This window comes from Protomyctophum parallelum, assembly GCF_964188405.1.
Source record: "Protomyctophum parallelum genome assembly, chromosome: 20".
Classification (NCBI taxonomy): domain Eukaryota; kingdom Metazoa; phylum Chordata; class Actinopteri; order Myctophiformes; family Myctophidae; genus Protomyctophum; species Protomyctophum parallelum.
Window position 1 is genome coordinate 33,511,586 of NC_139718.1, and position 20,840 is coordinate 33,532,425.

The 20,840-nt window shown below is 43.9% G+C and overlaps 1 protein-coding gene across 1 annotated transcript in view; it reads right to left on the reverse strand.

The window, feature by feature from the left end:
• Window positions 1-20,840, reverse strand: part of babam2 (BRISC and BRCA1 A complex member 2) — a 102,483-nt gene that overhangs the window by 52,362 nt on the left and 29,281 nt on the right. The window contains exons 5-6 of the mRNA XM_083792880.1: window positions 20,440-20,634; window positions 18,489-18,563 (exon numbers count right to left, since the gene is read on the reverse strand). Of these exons, the coding sequence (XP_083649006.1) occupies window positions 18,489-18,563; window positions 20,440-20,634 (270 nt within the window). The remainder of the gene's footprint in view (window positions 1-18,488; window positions 18,564-20,439; window positions 20,635-20,840) is intronic.

Here is a 20,840-nt window from a genome sequence, read left to right on the forward strand (position 1 = left end):
AGCCATTCAACGAAACGGGTCTTTCAGATTTATCAGACTCCATCCTGATTGGTTAAGATTGGCTTCCAAAGTTCACAGGAGTGCTCAGTTTCAAACAAAATGCTGCAAATCATGAACACATCGTGTGATTTCCGTGAAATTGTGCACCCACATTCCCACTAGGCCGAGGACGAAATGCCACATGAACAATTTCAACTCAGCCTCAAGGTGGCGCTATAACTGGCCGAAAAGTGTTTTTACCTCTAACTGCACGGATCTGTGGATAACCTGGTGGAGACCTGTGCCCGGAAGGGCACTTTTTCTAGTTTATATTTACTTTGAAAGGAAAACGCCTCTCTCACACTTATGCATGTGCCAGTGATCGATCACCCTCTCCTGTGCTAATGTTAGGACATTACCACTTTGTAACTTGTACTTTTTAAAATACTTTTGAGTATTTACGTAAGCTCAAAACGGGTCACTCTGCACTGCGTTTCGAGCTTGTGGTGGATCTGCTACCTTTGATAATTTTGTGTGACGCTGTAGTACGATCAATAGGGCGTTATTTTACGAGAGAAAATCAGATAAGAGGTTTCTGCCCGATCAGCAACGATTTACTTTGTTCACCACCGTTGTGACGTCATAAGAAACCACGGCCCCTCAAACCACTCTTTTGCAACTGCCTGCATCCATGGTCTTGCAACAGAGGAACTTCAGATCGCCATGTCAGCAGAGTTGGGAGTGGGACACACGTGTATATTTCCTGTCACTGGCACAGAGCCACAGACTATAGAGCTCATCGTTGCTATGACCTTAATTGGCCAGTCAAGAAATCCCCCACAACCTACAATGGTACAATCAAACCGTATACATTCTATTGTGCTTCTTTTTCCTATGTAAGAATTTTTCAAAGAAGTAAATGTGAAAGATTATATTTGCAACTACACTTTGCTCCTAATAATGAAGGAGGAGTTTTTATTTCTATTGGTGAGCATTTATTCCTGACATTTAATACCACTTTCAAAAGCTTGCCAACCTATAATACCCCATTTAAAAGAGTCTTCATTGTTTATCTGCACCGACCATTTGATGGCCTTTTCAGAGATCAGTCGTATACTGCATTAGTCAAGCTCAAACTGGCAATTAGCCTTCTTGACAGTTGACAATGTCTTTTGTGCAACTTGCTCTCAAACGAAATGCCATGTACCCTGCAGATTGCACGACAGGACACTTACAAAAGCACTGTGAACTAGAAAAAGTGCCCTTCTGGGCACAGGTCTCCACCAGGAGGATATGAGCGTTTGTGATGTTTGGCAAAATGTTTAGGCGTAATTTAAACATTTTGTTGAGGAAATGCAGAGCCAGATCACTCATAGCATCTCTGAGGATAGAATTATATGTGCAGCATTTTGTACAAAACCACTCCTGAAACCTTTGGAAGGTAATCTTAGCCAATCAGTGTAGAATCTGAGAAATCCAACACACTCGTCTTGATCACATGACTACAGAGATCATGTACCGATTTGCATGAGATTTGGATGAAATCTGTGCGACTAATGTAAACAATGTTTTTTGCACAAATCGGCCTCATGGTGGTATAACCGGCAGATGTGGAGTGGAAAATGTTTTTCCATGGCCTCTAGGGAGTGCGCATACACAGATCGATGCAGTTGTTGTTAAAATCAGGAATTGCCCTGTTATAGCGCCACCATGAGGGTGATTTTGAAAAAATGAAGTGGCATGGCATCCTCGGCATAGTGGAAATGTGCATGTATAATTTCACGGAAATTGCACACTGTGTACATGTATGTGATTTGTGGCATTTGGTACAAAACAGACCAATCATGTGAGCTTTGGAAGCCAATCTTAGCCAATCAGGATGGAATATGGGAAATGGTGCAGATCCGTGTTGATCACATGACTATGGAGATAGTGTATACCGAATTGTGTGATGTATGGATAAAATGTGTACAAGTAATCTACATGAATGTGTTTTGCCTAAATCGGCCTCATGGTAGCGCTATAACAGGCAGTTGAGGAATATTTGGGGCAGCTTCGTCGTTGGCATCCAGGGAATGTGTGTGCAAAGTTTGGCATGGATCGGGCCAACGGTGCCGGAGATTAGCTGGTAACGGACGGACGGAAGGAAGGACGGACGGACGGACGGACGGACAGACGGACAGACGGACACACACACACACACAAAAACAAAACTCTCTCCCCATGCCTTTGGCCTGGTGGAGACAAAAATAAAACACACCTCTTGACATAACTATAACTTCCTTACCTTCCTAAAACTAGCTTAAAACTAGTGGTGCATTTTCAGTGCTGGTAGTAATAAGACATATTAAACTCCTACAAGTGATTTCCAAACATGAGCTCATTGGAAAGACACTCCCTTGGCAGTGCAGTTGGCAGATTTAATTTTGGCATAGTAGGGAGGTTAAGTTATTTAGCTATGGCAGATAGATTGTGCTATTTCCAACTGTGCTGCTTGTCTTCACAAATACCAGGCCAACACTTGCTTCAGCTGGGATTGAGATTTCACCAAGAAGCAACAAGCAAATGCAAACTTTCAACTCACCATCAATTGAATGATTCGTGATTCACTTGATCATTGCTTCGAAAGTTTGTTGATACTGTATAATTTACATTATACTGCATACTGTAAATATAGACAAACGTTAACATACATACATACTTCGCGGTACTAAACACTCAGTCAGAACCTTGGCATGACTGGACAAAACCCTATGGGATTATTTCATATAAATCATGTGTGTAATAATAAGGATGTCAGGCACCTCGGCCAAACCATCACTGAAAGAAGCTGTGGTAGTAGGAGAGAGAAAGGAGAAATGCAGAGCGTGAGGCAAGAAGGAGCGACACAGAGTATTACGGGAGTAACCTGCAATTATTTTATAGCTCTTAAGATTCCTGAGCTCTTAGTCAGTGTTTACCGTGCAAGGGCACGGCAGGGCCACAAATTAGAACCACTCGCTCTGGCATCAAATACTCAGCAGTCACGCACAGGCCTGAGCTCTCTCTCTCTCTCGGAGAACAGAACAGGACGGAGGACAGTGCGGTGAAAAGGTAAGGGCCAAAGGGAGCACTTTTACAAGGCAAAAAGCGGTTTCTTTTTTTCTTCTCAACACAGCTGACCTTTTCCCCATACCATCAAAGCACACGCTAACCTTTGCCTGTTAACTCCAGCTGCACAGACTAAAAATAAATAAAAACAAAAACCACTACTGTTCAATTCTCTCAAACAGCCAGACAACAAGTCCCTTTGATCTAATGTGCAACCATGCGGCGAGAAACCGCAGCCCAGTAGGTCAAACCAACAGAGTAGTGCAGTGGTGGCAGGAGCTGGTGCATAAGTGTCTTCAGCCATGACACAGCACATGACACCGTGAATAGTATAGAGGGCACGGCCAGCTGTAATGGCCGAGTGACGGCCAGTTTAATCATAGCCTTAATGGAGCTTTAATGACGGGTGTTCGAGCCACGCTAGATGAACCACAATGGCGAGGAGGACGCGCAAAGAGATGCGTTTGTGAGCCAGCTGTGCACGTGCCTGTGTGTGTGTCCGTGTCTTCATCTATCTGATGAATTGAAAATGAAAGACCCTTATGTAAACAAGTCTTAGTGCTTTTTGTGGTTTTATCCTGGACTGTACCCATCCTACAAAGTACAAACTGCTAATAACATTTTCAAGGAGTGCAGGAGTGTACACTGCTGTGTTCATTCATGACAGGACATTTTAGTCACAGTCTTTTGAATACAATCTCATTTAGTTTTAATCATAGGTTAGTCATCTGAAAAGTTAGAGAGCAGATATAACATTTTACTGATTTAAATCTAGATTTGACACTTGGTCGCATGCTGATATATTTGTTGACAAAATTGTCAATATATTTGTTCTCAGTTTTAGTCATCATAGCTGAGCTTTTATTTAGTTTGTGTATGTGCTTCTGTGAGTTGAGTGTGCACTGACTGACAACAGAGCGCTGTTTTCCAGGTCTGTGTGCAGAGCATTGTGAAAGGCTCATCATGTGACTCAGTGGGCTATCTTCAGCAACAACTTCTCCAAAAGCCCAACTGCCGGCCACGTTGAGGGGCACGTCAGCGGGGCGACAAACCGCAACAACAAAATGCCTGGGTGGGTGCAGGCTGCCTCGACATGGAGCAACAGCCCATGTGGCAACCGGAAAGGTAGCGTCGTAACCACAGCGCGGGAGGGTTTGTGCAGTGCGGTTTCCCAAGAAGACGCATGGCTGGATGAGGCTTTTGGGGGTGTTAAGTCTTTTGAGGTTGTGGGCGGTCCGCGCAGGGGGAAAAGGAATTATGTCCAGACAAAACTTGCACGGTGGCTCGTGTGCGTATAAAAAAGGCACTACGCCGGCAGCAGTGATTCAGTATAGTGTAGGCCGTCGCATAAGTGGCTTTGTGTCACTCTCGCCGGGCTTAATCTGGGCTTTGTGAGAAGGAGGGGGGTAGTGAGTTTAGAGGAGGCTTTCGTCAGAGGAGGAGGAGTAGTCAGGTGCTGAGATTGATAAGGCTCAGTGAGAATCATGGTGGTACAGATGCTTACTCTAGAGGAGTTTGCCCTGTTTGGGCTTAGCCTGTGCTTCAACATGATATACACATGTATATATCAGTGTGTTTGTGAGTCCGACCTTGCACCTGAGCTGAACTCCTCGTTGAAACAGGTTATTACAACATCACGTCAGGTGACCCCATCCAAACATGAGAAATGAACTCAAAAGAAATTGAGGATAATTTAAGGCTAAAACAAAGTGATAAAATTACTATGGTTATCTCACTAAGAAGAATTATGAAATGTTTTTGGGGGGTTGACCAAACAATAGATTCCAGTTTTGCCCGGTACTTTACTTGGCTACTTGGATTGCTACTTTGATAGTTCTGAATATAAGCATGAAAAACTCCGATCTCCAAAATGGTTAGTGGTCACCAGTTTAGGCTCTGAGTGCCAATTCTCCCATTATAAAGAAAGTAAGAATTTGTAATTCTATTATGCATGTAATGTGCATGTCATCACCTGTACACCAGATTAGAGGAATTTTCTAAAATAAAAAATATTAGAGAAATGAAAATAACCTCAGTGGACTGATATTTTTCGATCAAGATTGTATGGGTCATTTGGGAGTGTGTGTGCGTGCAACGTGCACTCGTGCCACACAGCAGTGTACTTTGTCTTAAAAAAAGTAAACAACATGCTGGTCAGCAAAGCAAACCGTTACACACACAACTTCTACTTCTGAGGGGATTGGGTGTTACCACACTCAAGCTATGAGAAACAACCCAAATGCATGATTCACAAACACCAGTCTGTGCACTTATTAAAGAACAACTTCAAACACGTTGTTATAATATTCATTATAAAATAGCGCAATTATTTTTTCGGTCTGTGTCTCATAGGAGACTGTGGACAGTTCAGAAACCAGTTTTCCAGTGATATTATCGATGGGGAATCCAAGCTAATAGAAACTGCAGTCTTTCTATTCCTGAAAAGTTACAATTCTATAATGGAAGCCATCTTGATGGCGATAATATAACTAAAAATATATATAAAAAAAGATCTTGTTTAAATGATGTCAGGTTTCTGAACTGCCCACAGCACTCCTATGAGATACAGACCGAGTAGAAAAGAAATTGTGCCTTTTTATCATGAACATTAGTGAGGATCAATTGGAAGATAGGTTGAAAAGTGGTGAAGACGTCCTTTAATCTCAAAAGGGGAGAAAATATAATAGCCCACTTAAATTGATTGCACAATGACATTTTTTTAATTATTTCACATTTTTGACACTGCAGAATACCCCAACGTGCCACGAGCACTGCGTCATTTGCTCTGACCCAAGTCATTACAAGTCATTACTTGGCTCCAGCTGACAGATTGATTTAGCTCAGGCTCCATTGTAACGCTCGCTCAGTACACACACAGTGTCAGCCAATGAACGCACGGAAAGGAGGTTACGAGTGGGCTGGTGCAAAAAATCAATTGATCTGAACAAAGACCACTTACTTAATCAGACCCCTTGAATTGATTAAAATGTGGACTTTTTGTGTTGTTGTTGCTGTGAGCAATACTTAACAATTTGAACCCTTCGGAATCACCCTGTTAACACTATAATGGTTGGGAAAGGCTCCCGGAGATAGCGGAAGACAGGAGGGTAAACGCCTCCCCTGTCTCAGAGTCAGAGGTGACGGCAACGTCGGTTGCCAAGGAGAGGGGAGGCAGGAGCTTTGACTCGATGTTGAACATTCAACTAACATGTTAAGTATGCTGTTCCTGTTTGCCCCTGAGCGATACACAGCACTGTAAGCATCCAGATGGATGAAAGCAAGGTGCAAAAACACACACACACACGCACACACACACACACACACACGCTTGCACACGCTCTCGCACGCACGCACGCACACACACACACACACACATGCTTGCACACGCTCTCGCACGCACACATTATGTTAACACTACTATGTGTCCCCAGGGTATCTGTTCAGTGGAGATACTAGGATACATACATGTATAACGAAATAACATGGTAAAAAAATTAATACAAATTTGTTTTCCCCGCGACGCGGAGTAAACAAATGCTTCTTAATAGAGCATCAGTGTTCTCTCCACTGCCCACGGCTCCCCGACGTTGTATTGAAAACGTTAGGCCTTGATATTCAGTCAAACATAGTCGTGCAACTGAGCCTGGTTTTATCCAAGGTTAGGGAGAGGACACATACTACAGAATGCAATGTGTTCACTTTAGACACCATGATGTGTCATAATAACCATGGTCAGTGGTTTATGTAAGTCCTAATACAGATTATAGTCCATTGTTCCCCAACGTCGGGTCCATATTCAAACACACACATAGAGAAATGACACTGCAAAAGGAATTTCCACTGATCATGTGGGTAGAGAGAGAGAGACACAGACAGACAGACAAGACAAGACAGACAAGACAAGACAGACAACACAGACAGACAAGACAAGACAAGACAAGACAAGACAAGACAGACAAGACAAGACAGACAAGACAAGACAGACAAGACAGACAAGACAGACAGACATCTGAATACGGATACAGTATAGTGTGTCGCAAGGACTTAAACCCAATCCAACCCTTGATGGGAGGCATTGGTGGGTCCCATTGTTATAGTCTTTGGTATGACCCGGCCAGGGAAACAAGCAGAGGGCATATAGTACAGTTGGAGAGAGTTGGGAACCGATGTGGCAATGAAGTTATAATCAAGACATAACCGGAAATTAATTCCCGACATTGAACTTCGATCCACCAAGTAACCAATGTTAAATCTTAATCCCCACCCCCCCCAAATCTAATTATCATACTTTGTGTAATTTCTTATTAAATTTGACAGATCCCCCCCCCCCCACACACACACACACACACACTTGCACAGTCTAAAAGAGACAGAGAGAAAGGAGATCCTGACGGGGCCTGCATGAATAATGAAATAATGTGTTGGAAGACACAGGGAACAAGAGCCAGAGGCTAAGCCTCACCCGGATCCTTCGCTATGCCAGGTGTTACCTGTGAGGATAAAGAGGTGTGGATGGGGGGGCACTAGCCTTGTGAATGCTGAACCTAAAATAATGAAGAGTGATAATAATTAAATGATGGGAACTCCTGAAGAGGCCACAAAAGGCACGCAAAGACCACAAAATGGAGACACGGGGATGGAGGGATACCTGCATGGAAAAAGAACAGACACGCCGTCTCCGGTTTACTTTTCGTTTCTGCATGGAGGAGGAGGCTGCCTTTTTTAGGAGAACGGAAGCAGGTTGGAGTCTATTATTTCCGATGGAAGGCAAGTATGAATTGGACCCAGTGTTGTTTTCGTCGACAAAAACTAAGACGAATTTTTTTCGTTTTTCCACTGACGAAAACTAAATGGAAACTAAATTAAAACTAAGCTATGATGACTAAAACTAAGACTAAATATACTGACAATAAAGACTAGACTAAAATGTTTGGCTAAACTAGTGGACAAGAGATCCAGTATAAGTCATTTTACATTTGTTTGCATGCTGAAAATAGCTGATCTCCAAGCACACAACGCGTCACAGCGCGACGTGTTGTGAGCTTGTAGATCGGCTATTTTCAGCAAGTGTAAAATCAGCCATTACGACGGCATCAAGGCCCACCAAAATACATTTTAGTCGACTAAATAAACTGTAGATTTAGTCGACTAAAATCCTATGACATTTAGTCGACTAAAACTAGACTAACACTAAAACATTCCAGGTGACTGAAATGAGACTAAAACTAAATGAAAACTATTCAAGAGACTATGACTAAAACTAAAATCAAAATGTGCTGCCAAAAACAACACTGATTGGACCCAATCGCCACAATACCACAGGATATTCCCAAGGTGTTCACAGTAGCAGCAGCTCAAGGGTAGAGTGGCTGGGAGAGGTTCCCAGTTTGATCCCGGGGCTGTCCTTGAGCAAGACTCTGTGCAGGTTGGTGCCTTGCATGGTTTCCTCCGCCATCGGTGTGTGTGAATGTGTGTGCGGGTGGGCGAACGTAATGCACACTCTAATGGAAAGTGCTTTTGGATAAAAGGCCCATGGAGAAGAGTGCTGACCTGGGAGAGGAAGACATTGTCGCTTGGGCATTACAGTGAAAGGGCTTAACTTTTGCTGGGTAATGTGTAAGCTCTTATAAGCAGAAATGAACATGTCCTGCGAGATTGATGTCCTTCCTGAATCTCTAGCACCAACTTTAAGACCCTTGTCGTAATTCAAGACACCTTGACTAGGCGGGTGTCAGAATCAATTTGATTGACGGAGTATACATTTTCACAAAATAAAATGGTTTTCACGAAAGAAAAGGTTTTATCAAAAAGACGGAGGTTGATTGATATAAAAAAAACGATCGCATCGCTCCACAGCCTGGGAGCGCCTGTTGCGCAACATTTGATTGTGCGTAACAGTGGGACAGTATGTACTGTATACCGTATAACCTTTATTGTTTAAAGTGTCAGTACCGAATATTGCACTTACTAAATGAAGTTGTTTATTACCGTGCATTGCAGTCAGCACTACAAATTGGAACAAAGGCAATAAATCCAGGTACGGTATATAAATGTGACGATATAGTCTGGGGTGTTGGCTGCCAGCAGTATAGCAGTAATATCCAGTGTACAGTAAGATTCAGGTTGTTATTAAATAATAAGTGCTACTACACAGGGGAAGAAGCTGTCCCTGTGCCTCGACCTCCTGATCTCGGCGCTAACACCATTCAAAGGGGAGTGCAGAGTGAACAGTTTAATGTCCAGGGCCTGAGGCGTCGGGAGATAAATTGAGGTTGAAGAGAGGGTGTATAGGCCTATGATGATATACTCTCCCACTAACCCAGTGAGGAGCTGCAATTATTCCCCCCGGACCCGCTTGGTATAGCCCGGCACGAACCAGACAGATATGTGAGATTTATTCCTCTGACGCTGGTGTAAAGCAGCAAAAAGGTCGGCGCTCGACAAGTTCACAATGCGTGGCGTTGACTGTCACACCTGTGAGCCGTTGTTCAATTCACCTGGCTTGGCCTGGCTTTTCCGCCTGCTCATCCGAATGGATCAATGGTGTCCAGCGCAGGGCTTATGGGTTTATCCTGTGGGGAGGCACGGACTTGTCTGTCTCTAACTGCGGTCATATCCCCTTCCCGTCGCCGCGCAGCGTCCGTGTCATGGGTCAGTGCACGTGAGAGGGGGCTTATGTGGGCTCGGGCGACGAATGTGGCGTTTCTCCGCAGCGATCACTCTGGAGGCTGGTTGATGTGACATTTAGAGGAAAAAAGCCGCCACTGTGCACATCATGTACTGCAGTGGTTCCCAAAGTGGCGTCCGGGGACCCCCAGGGGTCCTTGAGGGAGTTCCAGGGGCTCCCCAGCTAAGTGATAGTTTGGAACCAAATGGACCCTTATGAGTCCGTAACTCAGATACATTTGTTCCCATGTGTTGTGTACACTCTCAGAGTTAGATTAACCTTGATTTTACAATATAAATTGGGGGTCCCAGCGATAGAAATGCCATTAAATGGGGGTCCGTAGCGTAGACTAATGCATGTCAAACTGGGGGGTCCTTGAAATTAAACGGGTTGAGAATCACTGCTAGAGCCGTAAAAATCTTCACTCACGGGGCTGTCCCTGGCATATCTTTTCAAATGGGGGTCCGCGGGCTAATTAGTGTCAATCTGGGGGTCCTTGACATTTGGGAACCACTGATGTGCTGTATACGTACGGTCCGTCTATGGAGGATGCGACGGACAGACACGGGGGAAGCCTGGTAATATATGGCAGCGTGACCACCGTGGCACCGTAGCATTAACGTTCCTGGGAGTCACGACGGAGCGAAAAGGTCACGGCGGTAATTAGAGGGAAAATGTGTACTTTCGCTTGCTGTCGGGAACAGCTGTGATGCACACAAGAGGAAGGCTGTGAACTCAAGGACACTGGAGGAAGATGCAAAGCCAGGAGCATGAAGCCAGTGTGAATTCTAACCCAACATACTTTGTCGCATAAAACCGTAGTTGAGGACCCACAGCTCCCCGTCTAAATATGTTTTGTGCCAGGGGCCAACATCAAAGAGGAGCAAAAACATCCGCACACTAGTTTCTACAGCTCCGAGACTTACTTTATTAAGAGGCAACACTTGCACCGATTCGACCTACAAGGTCTTCATCAGGCAAATATTACAATGACAGAAAAAAAGAGCAAATTGTGCCAGGGGCCCCCAGAAGAGAAGACTATTTGAAATCTTTCAAAAATGTGCATATGTACAAGCTCGCAACGCGGCATGAAGTGACGTGCTCCGAGCTTGTAGATCTGCTATTTCTGAATAGCCAACATGTAAAAGGATAAAGTGGGTAACATTCTTGTGATGCTACGTTAATTACTTTTGGACACCCAGTTTGAGGACCCCGATTCGAGGACCCCGATGGATAATAGATCAAATAGCTCACATTGATGCTATTTCTTTTTTCTTCTACGCCTTTTTGAAGTTTTGTGTTGTGTAAATCTCTATACAATGTCACATTTTTATTTGTCTTTTTCTCCCCCCTATACCATCAAGATTAAATAGAGTAAATATATTATCGGCATGGTCGTGGGATGAACACACATTGGGTTTAATCGATCAACTCACTGAGGCGTCTTTCAGGGCAACAACCCGTGTCAAACAACGTCACCGCTATAAGCACAAACGCTAAATATGACAGCTAAGGGGGAGGTCAAAAGGTGACGTGTGATATATATATATATACGAGGGCCGCGAGTACAAAAACAACTTCTAATAGGAGAGGGGAGAGGTCGAGGCATGATCAAAGCACGAGTCTCTGAAATGGTGCACATACCATGTCCTCCTGCACTCGACCTCGGAACACCCTTCCTGAGGATCCGAGGCTTTTAAATCACTTCTGAAAAGCTATTTTTACGTCAAAGCCTTTTATTTTTTTATATAGCAGACACTGCCTTCCTTGTAGACCTTTGTAGGCATTTGAACTCGTCTCATTGAGGATATTTGGCGCCATTTGTTTTATTTGACGTTTATGTTAATGTTCGGTCTAGGTCAAATTATTTTAATTTGGTCCATTACGGCTTTGTTTCCTCATCCTTGCCGCATTTCATGTCGTTTCTTTGTAAAGGCACTTCGAAACGTGTTTTATAAATAAAGCTTATTGCATTATTGTTGATAATGAGGAGGACAGCTGACAGGCCAGCACCTTATTCACTTTAAGCCCAAAGAAACTTCAGTTGACCCGCAGGGGTTCTACACTGCTTTTGTCCCTCTACACGACATTCACTGGGCTGAAAACGCAGTCGGCCCCATTTTCTACAAAATGTATGCCTATTATGGCATGCCCAAAATAAGGATGGCTGGCTAGGGTTCATGTGGTTATAAATAAAAAGGTAGGGGGGGAAGAAAGGAGAAAAAAAAAAAAGAGGAAAAAATAGCTCAGCCCTCTCCCTCCCCGAGGCTGGGAAGTCAACACGGTTAAGGTCAAAATACCGTCTCTCCCGCCTGGTGGAAACCTCATATGTCCAAAACTGTTACTCTTCAGGACTATTATTAAAAAAAATTGAAAGCAAAAGTAGCAGTCAGATCGTCAAGGTCAAAGCGCGGCGCGAAGTTTGCGGATCTGCTACTTTTTATACCTTTTGACGCCGTTGTATGATAATTAAGACCTGGAATGCATCTGCTTTTAACCACTATTACCAATATTTTATACTTTAGCTAGATATACAAGTTCATGCAAGGTTGTAGATCTGCTATTTTTAGAAAAATCTTGAAAACGTGTCGCAAATCTTTGAATATGATATTCTTTCACAGCAAATGTTTTTTAACTCAAAGCTTTTGCTTCTGGAGGCGGTCCCGGGTACAACATATTTTCAGATGGGGGTCCGGCAGCTAAATACATATAATATCTGGGGTCCTTGACATGAAAATACACCGATATAGAAACAGTCATGATTTAGAAGACATTTTTAGAATCTGGTCTCAGGTCTCAATCGATTAAGAAAACCAAAAAAGAGAAAAGGCAAAAAATATGGAGATAAGAGGTTATGGAGATACGAGGTTTTCTTGCGCGACAGCAGCGATATGCGCACCGTGGTGAGCTCAGACCACGTGTCTGGACACTTGGCTTCAGGTAACCATCGTCCTCCACGTACGTACGACTGTGAGCAAACGTCCACCTACCAGTACAGATTAGCAGACTATATAGCCTGAAGCCTGAGCCTTTATGCTTAGCTGCACGCCCTGTGTCGTCCAACCGGAAATAGCCGATCGGCAAGCTCACAACGCGTCGCAGCGCAACACGTTGTGAGCTTGCAGATCGGCCATTTCCGGTGAGCGCCCTGATGTACAACCAAGAATAAAAAAAGCGGGTCAGAGTTCTGCCTCAGTGACCTAACCCTCGGTTATCCAAGGTGCGTGCGTACATGTATATCAGAATCTGTATTTGTCACCTTCCCCATGTACTTATATACATAAATCCATCCATCCAACCATATTCAACCGCTTATCCGTGGTCGGGTCACAGGGGCAAAACAGAGAGTGGCACATGGCACCAGAGTGCTCCAGACTTCCCTCTCCAGAGCACCATCCTCCAACTGCGCCTTGGTCTGCACCCCGGGGTCTCCTCCCAGTGGGACGTGCCTCAAGGACCTCCCTAGGGAGACGCCCGAGAGGCATCCTAACCAGATGCCCGGACTAAATAAGCTGGCTCATTTCCAGGCGAAGAAGCAGCGACTCTACTCCGATTCTCTCTCGTGTGACTGAACTTCTCACTTATATACAGTACATAAAGAATATGAAATATCGTTTCCCCTCAGTCCATTGCGGTGCAACATAAAAACATTAAGCCTATTTAATAAACATAAAAGGACCAAAACTAAGACACAGCACAAACAAACATTTTAAAAGGACCCCACTATATATGTACAGTATTATATGACGTGCAATGCATGCATGTGTGCGTGAACCTCTGTGATAAGAGTCTAAAGCTTAAGCTCAATTTACCTGAATAACCAGGCTTGACATTGCAACTGTCTTGGTCGAATTTGTGCTAACATTTTAATTTGTGTGACCATTTTTTGTGCAAATGGCAAATAATTGAGTAGACGGTATTTGTGCCATTGAGCATTAGTAAGGAGATAAGAGGATTGGAAATGGGTGAAGTTCTCCTTTAACGGAGAGCTTGTAGATCTGCTATTTTTCAATAGCTAAAGTATAACATAATGCTTAAAACACCAAAAGGGGTTCCCGTTCTGAATGGGTTAATACTACCATCATGGTCTAAATGTCGTCCATGCAAGGACGCTTAGGCATAATGAATAAATCTAAATGAGAAAATTCTCTGTTGAAGGCCGAAATACCGAGCATTCATCTTTGGTGTGTGCCAATAAAACAAATGAGTACTTTGTCCTCCATTTATTTGAAATCTTCGATGTGCTACCTTTTGGGGATTTTTTTTGTCTATTCCTACTTTTTAATGAATACATCAGTTTCACCAAACCCTTACCACATTATCCCTAAAGGGATATTTGCTATTTTTTACTATTGTGAAAAACATTTTAAATTAGTTCAACTAGCCGGTCTACATCAACACGTTGTGAGCTTGTAGATCAGTTATTAGATACAAACTCTAAATCTGTAGAACCTTTTACTCTGGTACTGTAAGTAGCCTATGCATTTTGATGGCAATACTTTTGACTTTTACTCAAGTAAACAGGTGAATAAAGGCCATATTCCATCTTTGCTTAATGTAAGTCGCCCTGGATTAAGAGCGTCTGCTAAATGCCTAAATTGTACATTGTAACGCACCATGCACACCCATTCGGCGTCGCTGCCTGCCGGCTGGTAATTGCGATGCAAGATGGTCTCTCCACTCTCTAGGAGTTGGTTTTGTGCGGGTTTCAAATCAGCACATTGCAGAGACGAGCGGAATATATGTGCGAGTGGGCAGATGGAATATGTCCTCTTACGCCTCTCTGACTGCTGGGATGAATTTCAATTAGGTGGCGAGGTTTATGGATTCACATCATAAACACATCATTAATACAGTATAAATCGGTGACTGTTGGCGGTGTTTGTTTGCAGTTACTTGAGGATCACACATGGCCGTTGAAGCTTCATGACACATGATTTCTCACTGCACCATTATCAATAAAGGGCCTATAGCAAACGGGGAGCGATAAAATGCGCCTATAGTTCATTTTCAATGAGACCTGCGTTTTTGGCTCGGAGAAGTCGCAGTGCGACAACGCAATCGTATTTACGTGAGCGCGGTCCCGTGAATTAGTTTGCGAGTGTGCTCGTTTCATGCACACGCCCCCCCCCCCCCCCCCCCCCCCCCCCCCCCCCCGCGACTCACCAGACCTGGATTCGGTTTAGCTTTTTTTTTTTTACGCTTGCGTTGTCGCGCCCCTCTTGAGCAGACCCGTCGCTGATCCAGGCAACAACGTGTGCGTTCCTCGCTCCCCGTTTGCAATGCCTTAATGGCACCTTTCAACTGTACAGTGAGACCCCTACTTGACCCTCAGCGATACTGGTGGCCGGCAGCACGCTCCAACCGTCTCAGCTCAGATGCTGCGGCTGTGCGCCAGTGACCCAAAAGCCGTGACAAACCGGTACGGTCGTGTCCAATGTGCACCGGGGGTCACGCACAATGTCATCATATTATTTCCCTCCATAAAACAAGAGCTGCCACGTCCACGAATGAGCATGGGACTAGATAAGCTCGTGGTATATTCAATGAATTGGCTAGCAGAAGGACGAGGTAGAGTGTGCTGCTCACACAACCGCATGAAAACACGTTCATTTGTGACGCCGAGACATTAATGGTCGACATAATGAATTGGTGTTTGCTTTCGACACGGCATTCTTCTGGGGTGAATTAAGTTCAGGGGTGTGTGCCGTGTAACAGCACGCTCCGTCCACACACAGGGGGGGGGGGGGGGGGGGGGGGGGGGTCTGCAATCTGCATGCTCCACAACAACGCAAGCAAGGGCGACTTGAGTGGAGATAGCGTTGACGTGATTGAAAGCAATTGCACCGCCGCAACAACTGTCGCCTTGGGAATCGAGGTCACTGCACTGGGAGTACAGTATTCAGAGTCCAGCCCGTGCTCCGTGTGAGTCCCAATCATCTGGAATGTGTGGGTGGACAAGGTGTAGGACCCATAGCAGATCACTCCTCTGTGAGTTGAGATGTTATCTCTCAGATATGACCCCAGATGGATATCTGATGGAGCACATCCGATGGCCAATGTGTGACTTTTTCTCTTTTTTACAACATTGATATTGGCAATGATGCAGCTGAGCTGTCCAGATGTTTTGTCCTTTGAAAGAATGAATAAAAAACAGCAGCTCTACAAGTTCACAAACATAACGTGTTGCAATCACGCTGCGAGCTTGTAGATCAGCTATTTTAGATTTTCTTTTTTGAAAAGGTATTAGGTGGTTAAATAAAATAATCTTCATTTATTGTATGCATTTGTTTACTTTGTTCATTGTATCATTAAAGTTAAATGTTCTTTTCGAAATATTGAATATACACACAAAATGTATTACATTTTTTTATTTTTAAATAAAATAATATTTTATTTGCTTAAGTGAGTATTAAAATATTAAGTATTAAACGTCCTACATTTTTCGAATTACTTTTTAACAAAGCACCGGCCAGAACATTGGAAATCGGTGGTGAAGGGACTCGCTGAAATCGGGATTGGCGTCGGATGGACAGACCTAAAACTCTGGGGCTCTCCAGTCATGGAGATGCCATGTTGTGTCCCACGGGTTGACAAATCCTGTTCCTCCTATATGAAGCAGTGAACATGATATCCTCATCCCAGAGCACCTGCTCTAATAATATCGCTGGCAAACAGAAAACAGAGAGAAACGGAGAGATAGCTGCCCACCTACAGCGACAAGTCCACCTCCAACAGAGTACAAGGTGATGTTGGCGTGCCTGCCTTGCTGCCGAGTTCCCTCAACGTGAACCCCCAGAAACTCTTAAGTGACAGCTAGATTGATTTAAAAAAAATATCCACTAATGGAGCTCCCCCGAGGGACGTGCCTAGAAATTCTTGCCCGAGGACATGCTTTAAAAAAGTATCTCTGTATGCAGTGGCCGCCTGGCCGGCGATGCAGCCATGAAATGGGTTTCGACTACCGGGAGCCCATAATGTGCTCAAAGCGTCGGCCCCGAGAGCAGTGGTGTTGAGTGGTTCTCAGCCAGTGGTGCGAGGACCACCGGTGGTCCTTGAGGGGGTTCCAGGTGGTCCCCATGGCTAAATGAACCAAAAAGAACCATATAAAAAACAAAATGCTACAGTATTCAAAAGTACCTGCTTTTAAATATTCATATACAACTTAATTTCTTTTAAATACCAAAGCATTGCTCTGTTACATTTACGGCATACAGTAAAAGATAGTAAAAATAGCAGGGCTAGAGAAACAGGGCTCAATGCTCAATTCATAATGCACTTTTTCACCTTCCTAAGAATTTTAGTGGAGTCAAATGTATAATATTTGTCTTTGCAATGCAACTGTAGTAGAGTGAAAGTCATGAGTATCGCAAAACACAAATACTAACTCAAGTAAAAGTACAGATACTTTTTTTTTTTTTTGCAGTACTGGACAGTTTTTTTTAGGCACATTTTGGTTTAGTCTTGTGAATAACCCCATTTAGTCTTCATCAGTCTTTTTCTTTTAGTCTTAGTCTTAATGCAATGTTAATTTAGCCAGAAAATATTTAGTTTTAGTCTTTTGAATAACACACCATTTAGTCTTAGTCCTATTTAGTCTTCTGAAATTGCTTAGTCTTAGTCGACTAAATATCAAGAACATTAGTCTTTTAGTCTTAGTCAACTAAATTAACAGTGGTACTGGAACCATAATGCGCTCAAAGCTTTCCTGAGAGAAACGGGAGTCTCGATGCTCCAGTACAGTATAGCCAGTGGTGGACATGAGGAGGACGGACGGACGGACGGAGGGGGCTGTGTGTATGTGTGTGTGTGTGTGTGTGTGAGCCTGACCATGGCTGCCGTTTTCCTTCTGTTTACCATCATTTCCCCTCACAAAACCCAGCCAGGCTGGAGAAAAAGGACATAGAGAGAGAGAGAGAGAGATAGAGGGGGAGAGAGCCGGCGGGCCCTCCAGCGCACAACAAGGCAGAGGAAAGACGCACGGAGTGACAGCGAGAGGGAGAAAACAAGACAGGCAGGGAGAGGGACACAGAGAGAGAAAGGGAGAGAGAGAGAGAGATTGGTCTGTGCAGCCTGCAGACACTACGCGGCTCAGAGCAGATCGAGAGTGACGGGCTGCTGATTAGTCAACTCACAGCCCCCAAAACCAGAGTCTGTCCAGGAGCATGCACGGATTGCACGCACACACGCATGCACTCAAACGACTTACTCGGGTGGTGTGTGTGTTCACGCACGCACGCACGCAGTCTGCACCCAATCAGTTATTTAATAAGCCCTGCCACTACCTGCATACACAAACAACCAGAGCACATACAGATTGCACGGCTCAAAAATAGCATCTTGCCACTGCTTAATAGAAAATATGGTATCCCAACATAGACTGAGTGCGAGTTCACTGGCTTTACAGCAGTGGTTCTCAAAGAGGGGTCTGGGGATCCCAGGGGTCCTTAGGGGGTGGGGTCCATAGATGAAGAATCATGTCAAATGGGAGTCCGTGGTTTAACCCATTAAAACCAGGAAAGCGTCTGTGTGTCTCACATCTCACAGTGTCACTTCGTGCTGCGAGCTTGTACATCTACTATTTTGAACAAATTCGGAAAAATGACAAAAAGTTTGAATATAATTATATTATTGTTTAACTCAAATCCACTCTTGTGGGGTCCCAGGCACAAAACACATATCATATTTGGGGGTCCTTGAAATGAGAAAGTTTGAATAGCATACTGTAGGATAATAGTGAGAGCTCGTTCACCTTGAGGAGATACACAGGGATGTTACTGAAGTCCACGGGCAACTTGAGCAGGAAACGCGCCGAAAACTCTCCCGTCTGCAATGAGAGAGGCAGAGAGAAGTGGTTTTAACCAGTGGTTAAAAAAGAGTGTTCCAGGTGGTCCCCAGCTAAATGGAGAGTTGGTAACCAAACTTGAGTGTAAAATGAAACCAAATGGACCCTCACAGGTCCATATGGTTTCATTTAACGCTCTCAAGAGTTACATCTTTGTTAAATACCTGCATTAGGCTACTTACCGTGATTTACAATAAGTCTGCACAATTAGCAATTAAAATAATTCTTATTTTGATCAGCATTTGCCTGTCATCTTTCCTAGTGGTGCCACATCAATACAGCATGGAATTGTGGACAAAATCTTATCCAATGATAACAAAATATTCTTTAGTTGTGGGTCTGAGAGGCTAAATGTAATCAAAACTGTGGTCGGTTGCTCAAATGCTGAATAAATAATGGACCTTGATTGAAAAGGGTTGAACACAACTGGAAAGAACATCACAAACAAAACTGCCTGATCAACATACCGATCAGAAACCTTGCCTCTCCATACAGTATTTCAACTTTTTTGTGGTTTTTTCCATAAATTCATGCCCTATACTTGCGTCATACATGCGTCACACAAAAGCATCCAAAATGGCAGATCTACGAGCTTTTGAGCTGCTATTTTTGCTACTTTTGATTTTGAATCCTGACAACTGACCGTTTGGGACATTATGAGTTTTCCAACCGACAGAGACAATCTGACAGTATGCTGGCTCGAGTGCTTCAGTGATTTTCTAGGCCGACAAAAGAAAAATCAGGTTCGCCACAATGGCTGTTTGCCCAAAAACCGCACAACCTTACCACATCCTATTTACGACGATTTCATCTGCAGAAGCACACAGCGTTTCGTCCACACACTTACGAAACAACCACTTGAACTTCTTTCCCAATTGCATAATCGGTGTTTTGTAAAGAAGACCTGATGCTGCATGATTGTGTTTTTTTCCATTGCAAATGCATCCTTCAAATCATCCATGCAGTACTGGCAGTACTGGGGAAGGTCCCAGACAGTTGTGAATTTGTGTATGGATGAAATGCAAAGCAAAGCAGAGCACGGCTGGAAACAAATAAATCTTTCCTGGATAAGCAAAGGTTAAATAAAAATCACACCCGTGTGAACTGAGTGGTGCAACTCCCCTCTCTCTCTCTCTCCCCTCTCCCCCCCCCCCCATCCTCTCCCCTCTCTCTCTCTCTCTCTCTCAATAGCAGGCAACAGTGCAGCACTAATACTATCTCTCTCTCTTTTTTGTTTTTGGCACAACAGCGCCCCTACTGGTACTCATAGTCATATACTGGTGCTCATGGCCACATAGGTACATAGGTGAACACGGACATTACTGTTCCTTGGGAGTGGTTGCACCACTCAAAAATAGGAGTGATGGCGATTAACAGTGATAAGAGTGTAACACATGACACAGAACATCTAAAAGTACAAAATGGTTGGTCATATTCTGTGTACTCTCCTGAGTTAAAAGTGCGATTGTGGAGCAGGGCATTGCTAAAAAGGGCATTTTGCCTAAAAATGCATGTATCCATAATAGGCTACGATCTATCTTTCAACGGGTAAGGACTAGTTTAGTTTACTAGCTTAGGACTAGGTTGCAACAGATCAAGGACCAAACCAATATTAACATAGCAAGCCCCGACAGCACACAACGCCACCAAAAGAAAAACTACACAGAAAACCCAATAGGAGAGGATGTCTATTCTGAACAAAATACGCACAAGCAGACGTCACCTGTGTACGAGGATGGGGTTTGTTTGGCTTGTCTAGTCTCCTGGTGTGACGGTGAGAATGTTTTGGAATGAAAATAATAATAAAAAATAAAAAAACGTTTTAGACGCTGCATGTGTTCCATCCATCCATCCATACCCAGCTGTTTTTGCGTCCGGCGTAGATCTCCATGTTGCGGCCGTAGCTGGGGTCCTCCAGCAGGCTGTCATACTCAAAGAGTAGCCGGGAGCTGTCGCGCAGACGCTGGCACTGGTACTGGTGGTACTGCTGGATCATCTCCTTCACCAGCTGGAGCAGGCACTCCGGGTCAGCCGAATCCCACTGGACCAGGTGCTGCATTGGGAAGGACAACATAACAGAACGCTAATAAGAAATTAAGTTAATCACATTCTTTGAAGTTTTTTTACTGGAATGAATTCTTTTTTTGTCAAGCAGTAGCCCATCTCCGGCTTTTCATCTAGAACAAAAAACAAAAACAAAAAAACAATCCGTCCGTTGAATTACGACGCTTAAGTGACTGTTCTTGTTTGTCCAAATTA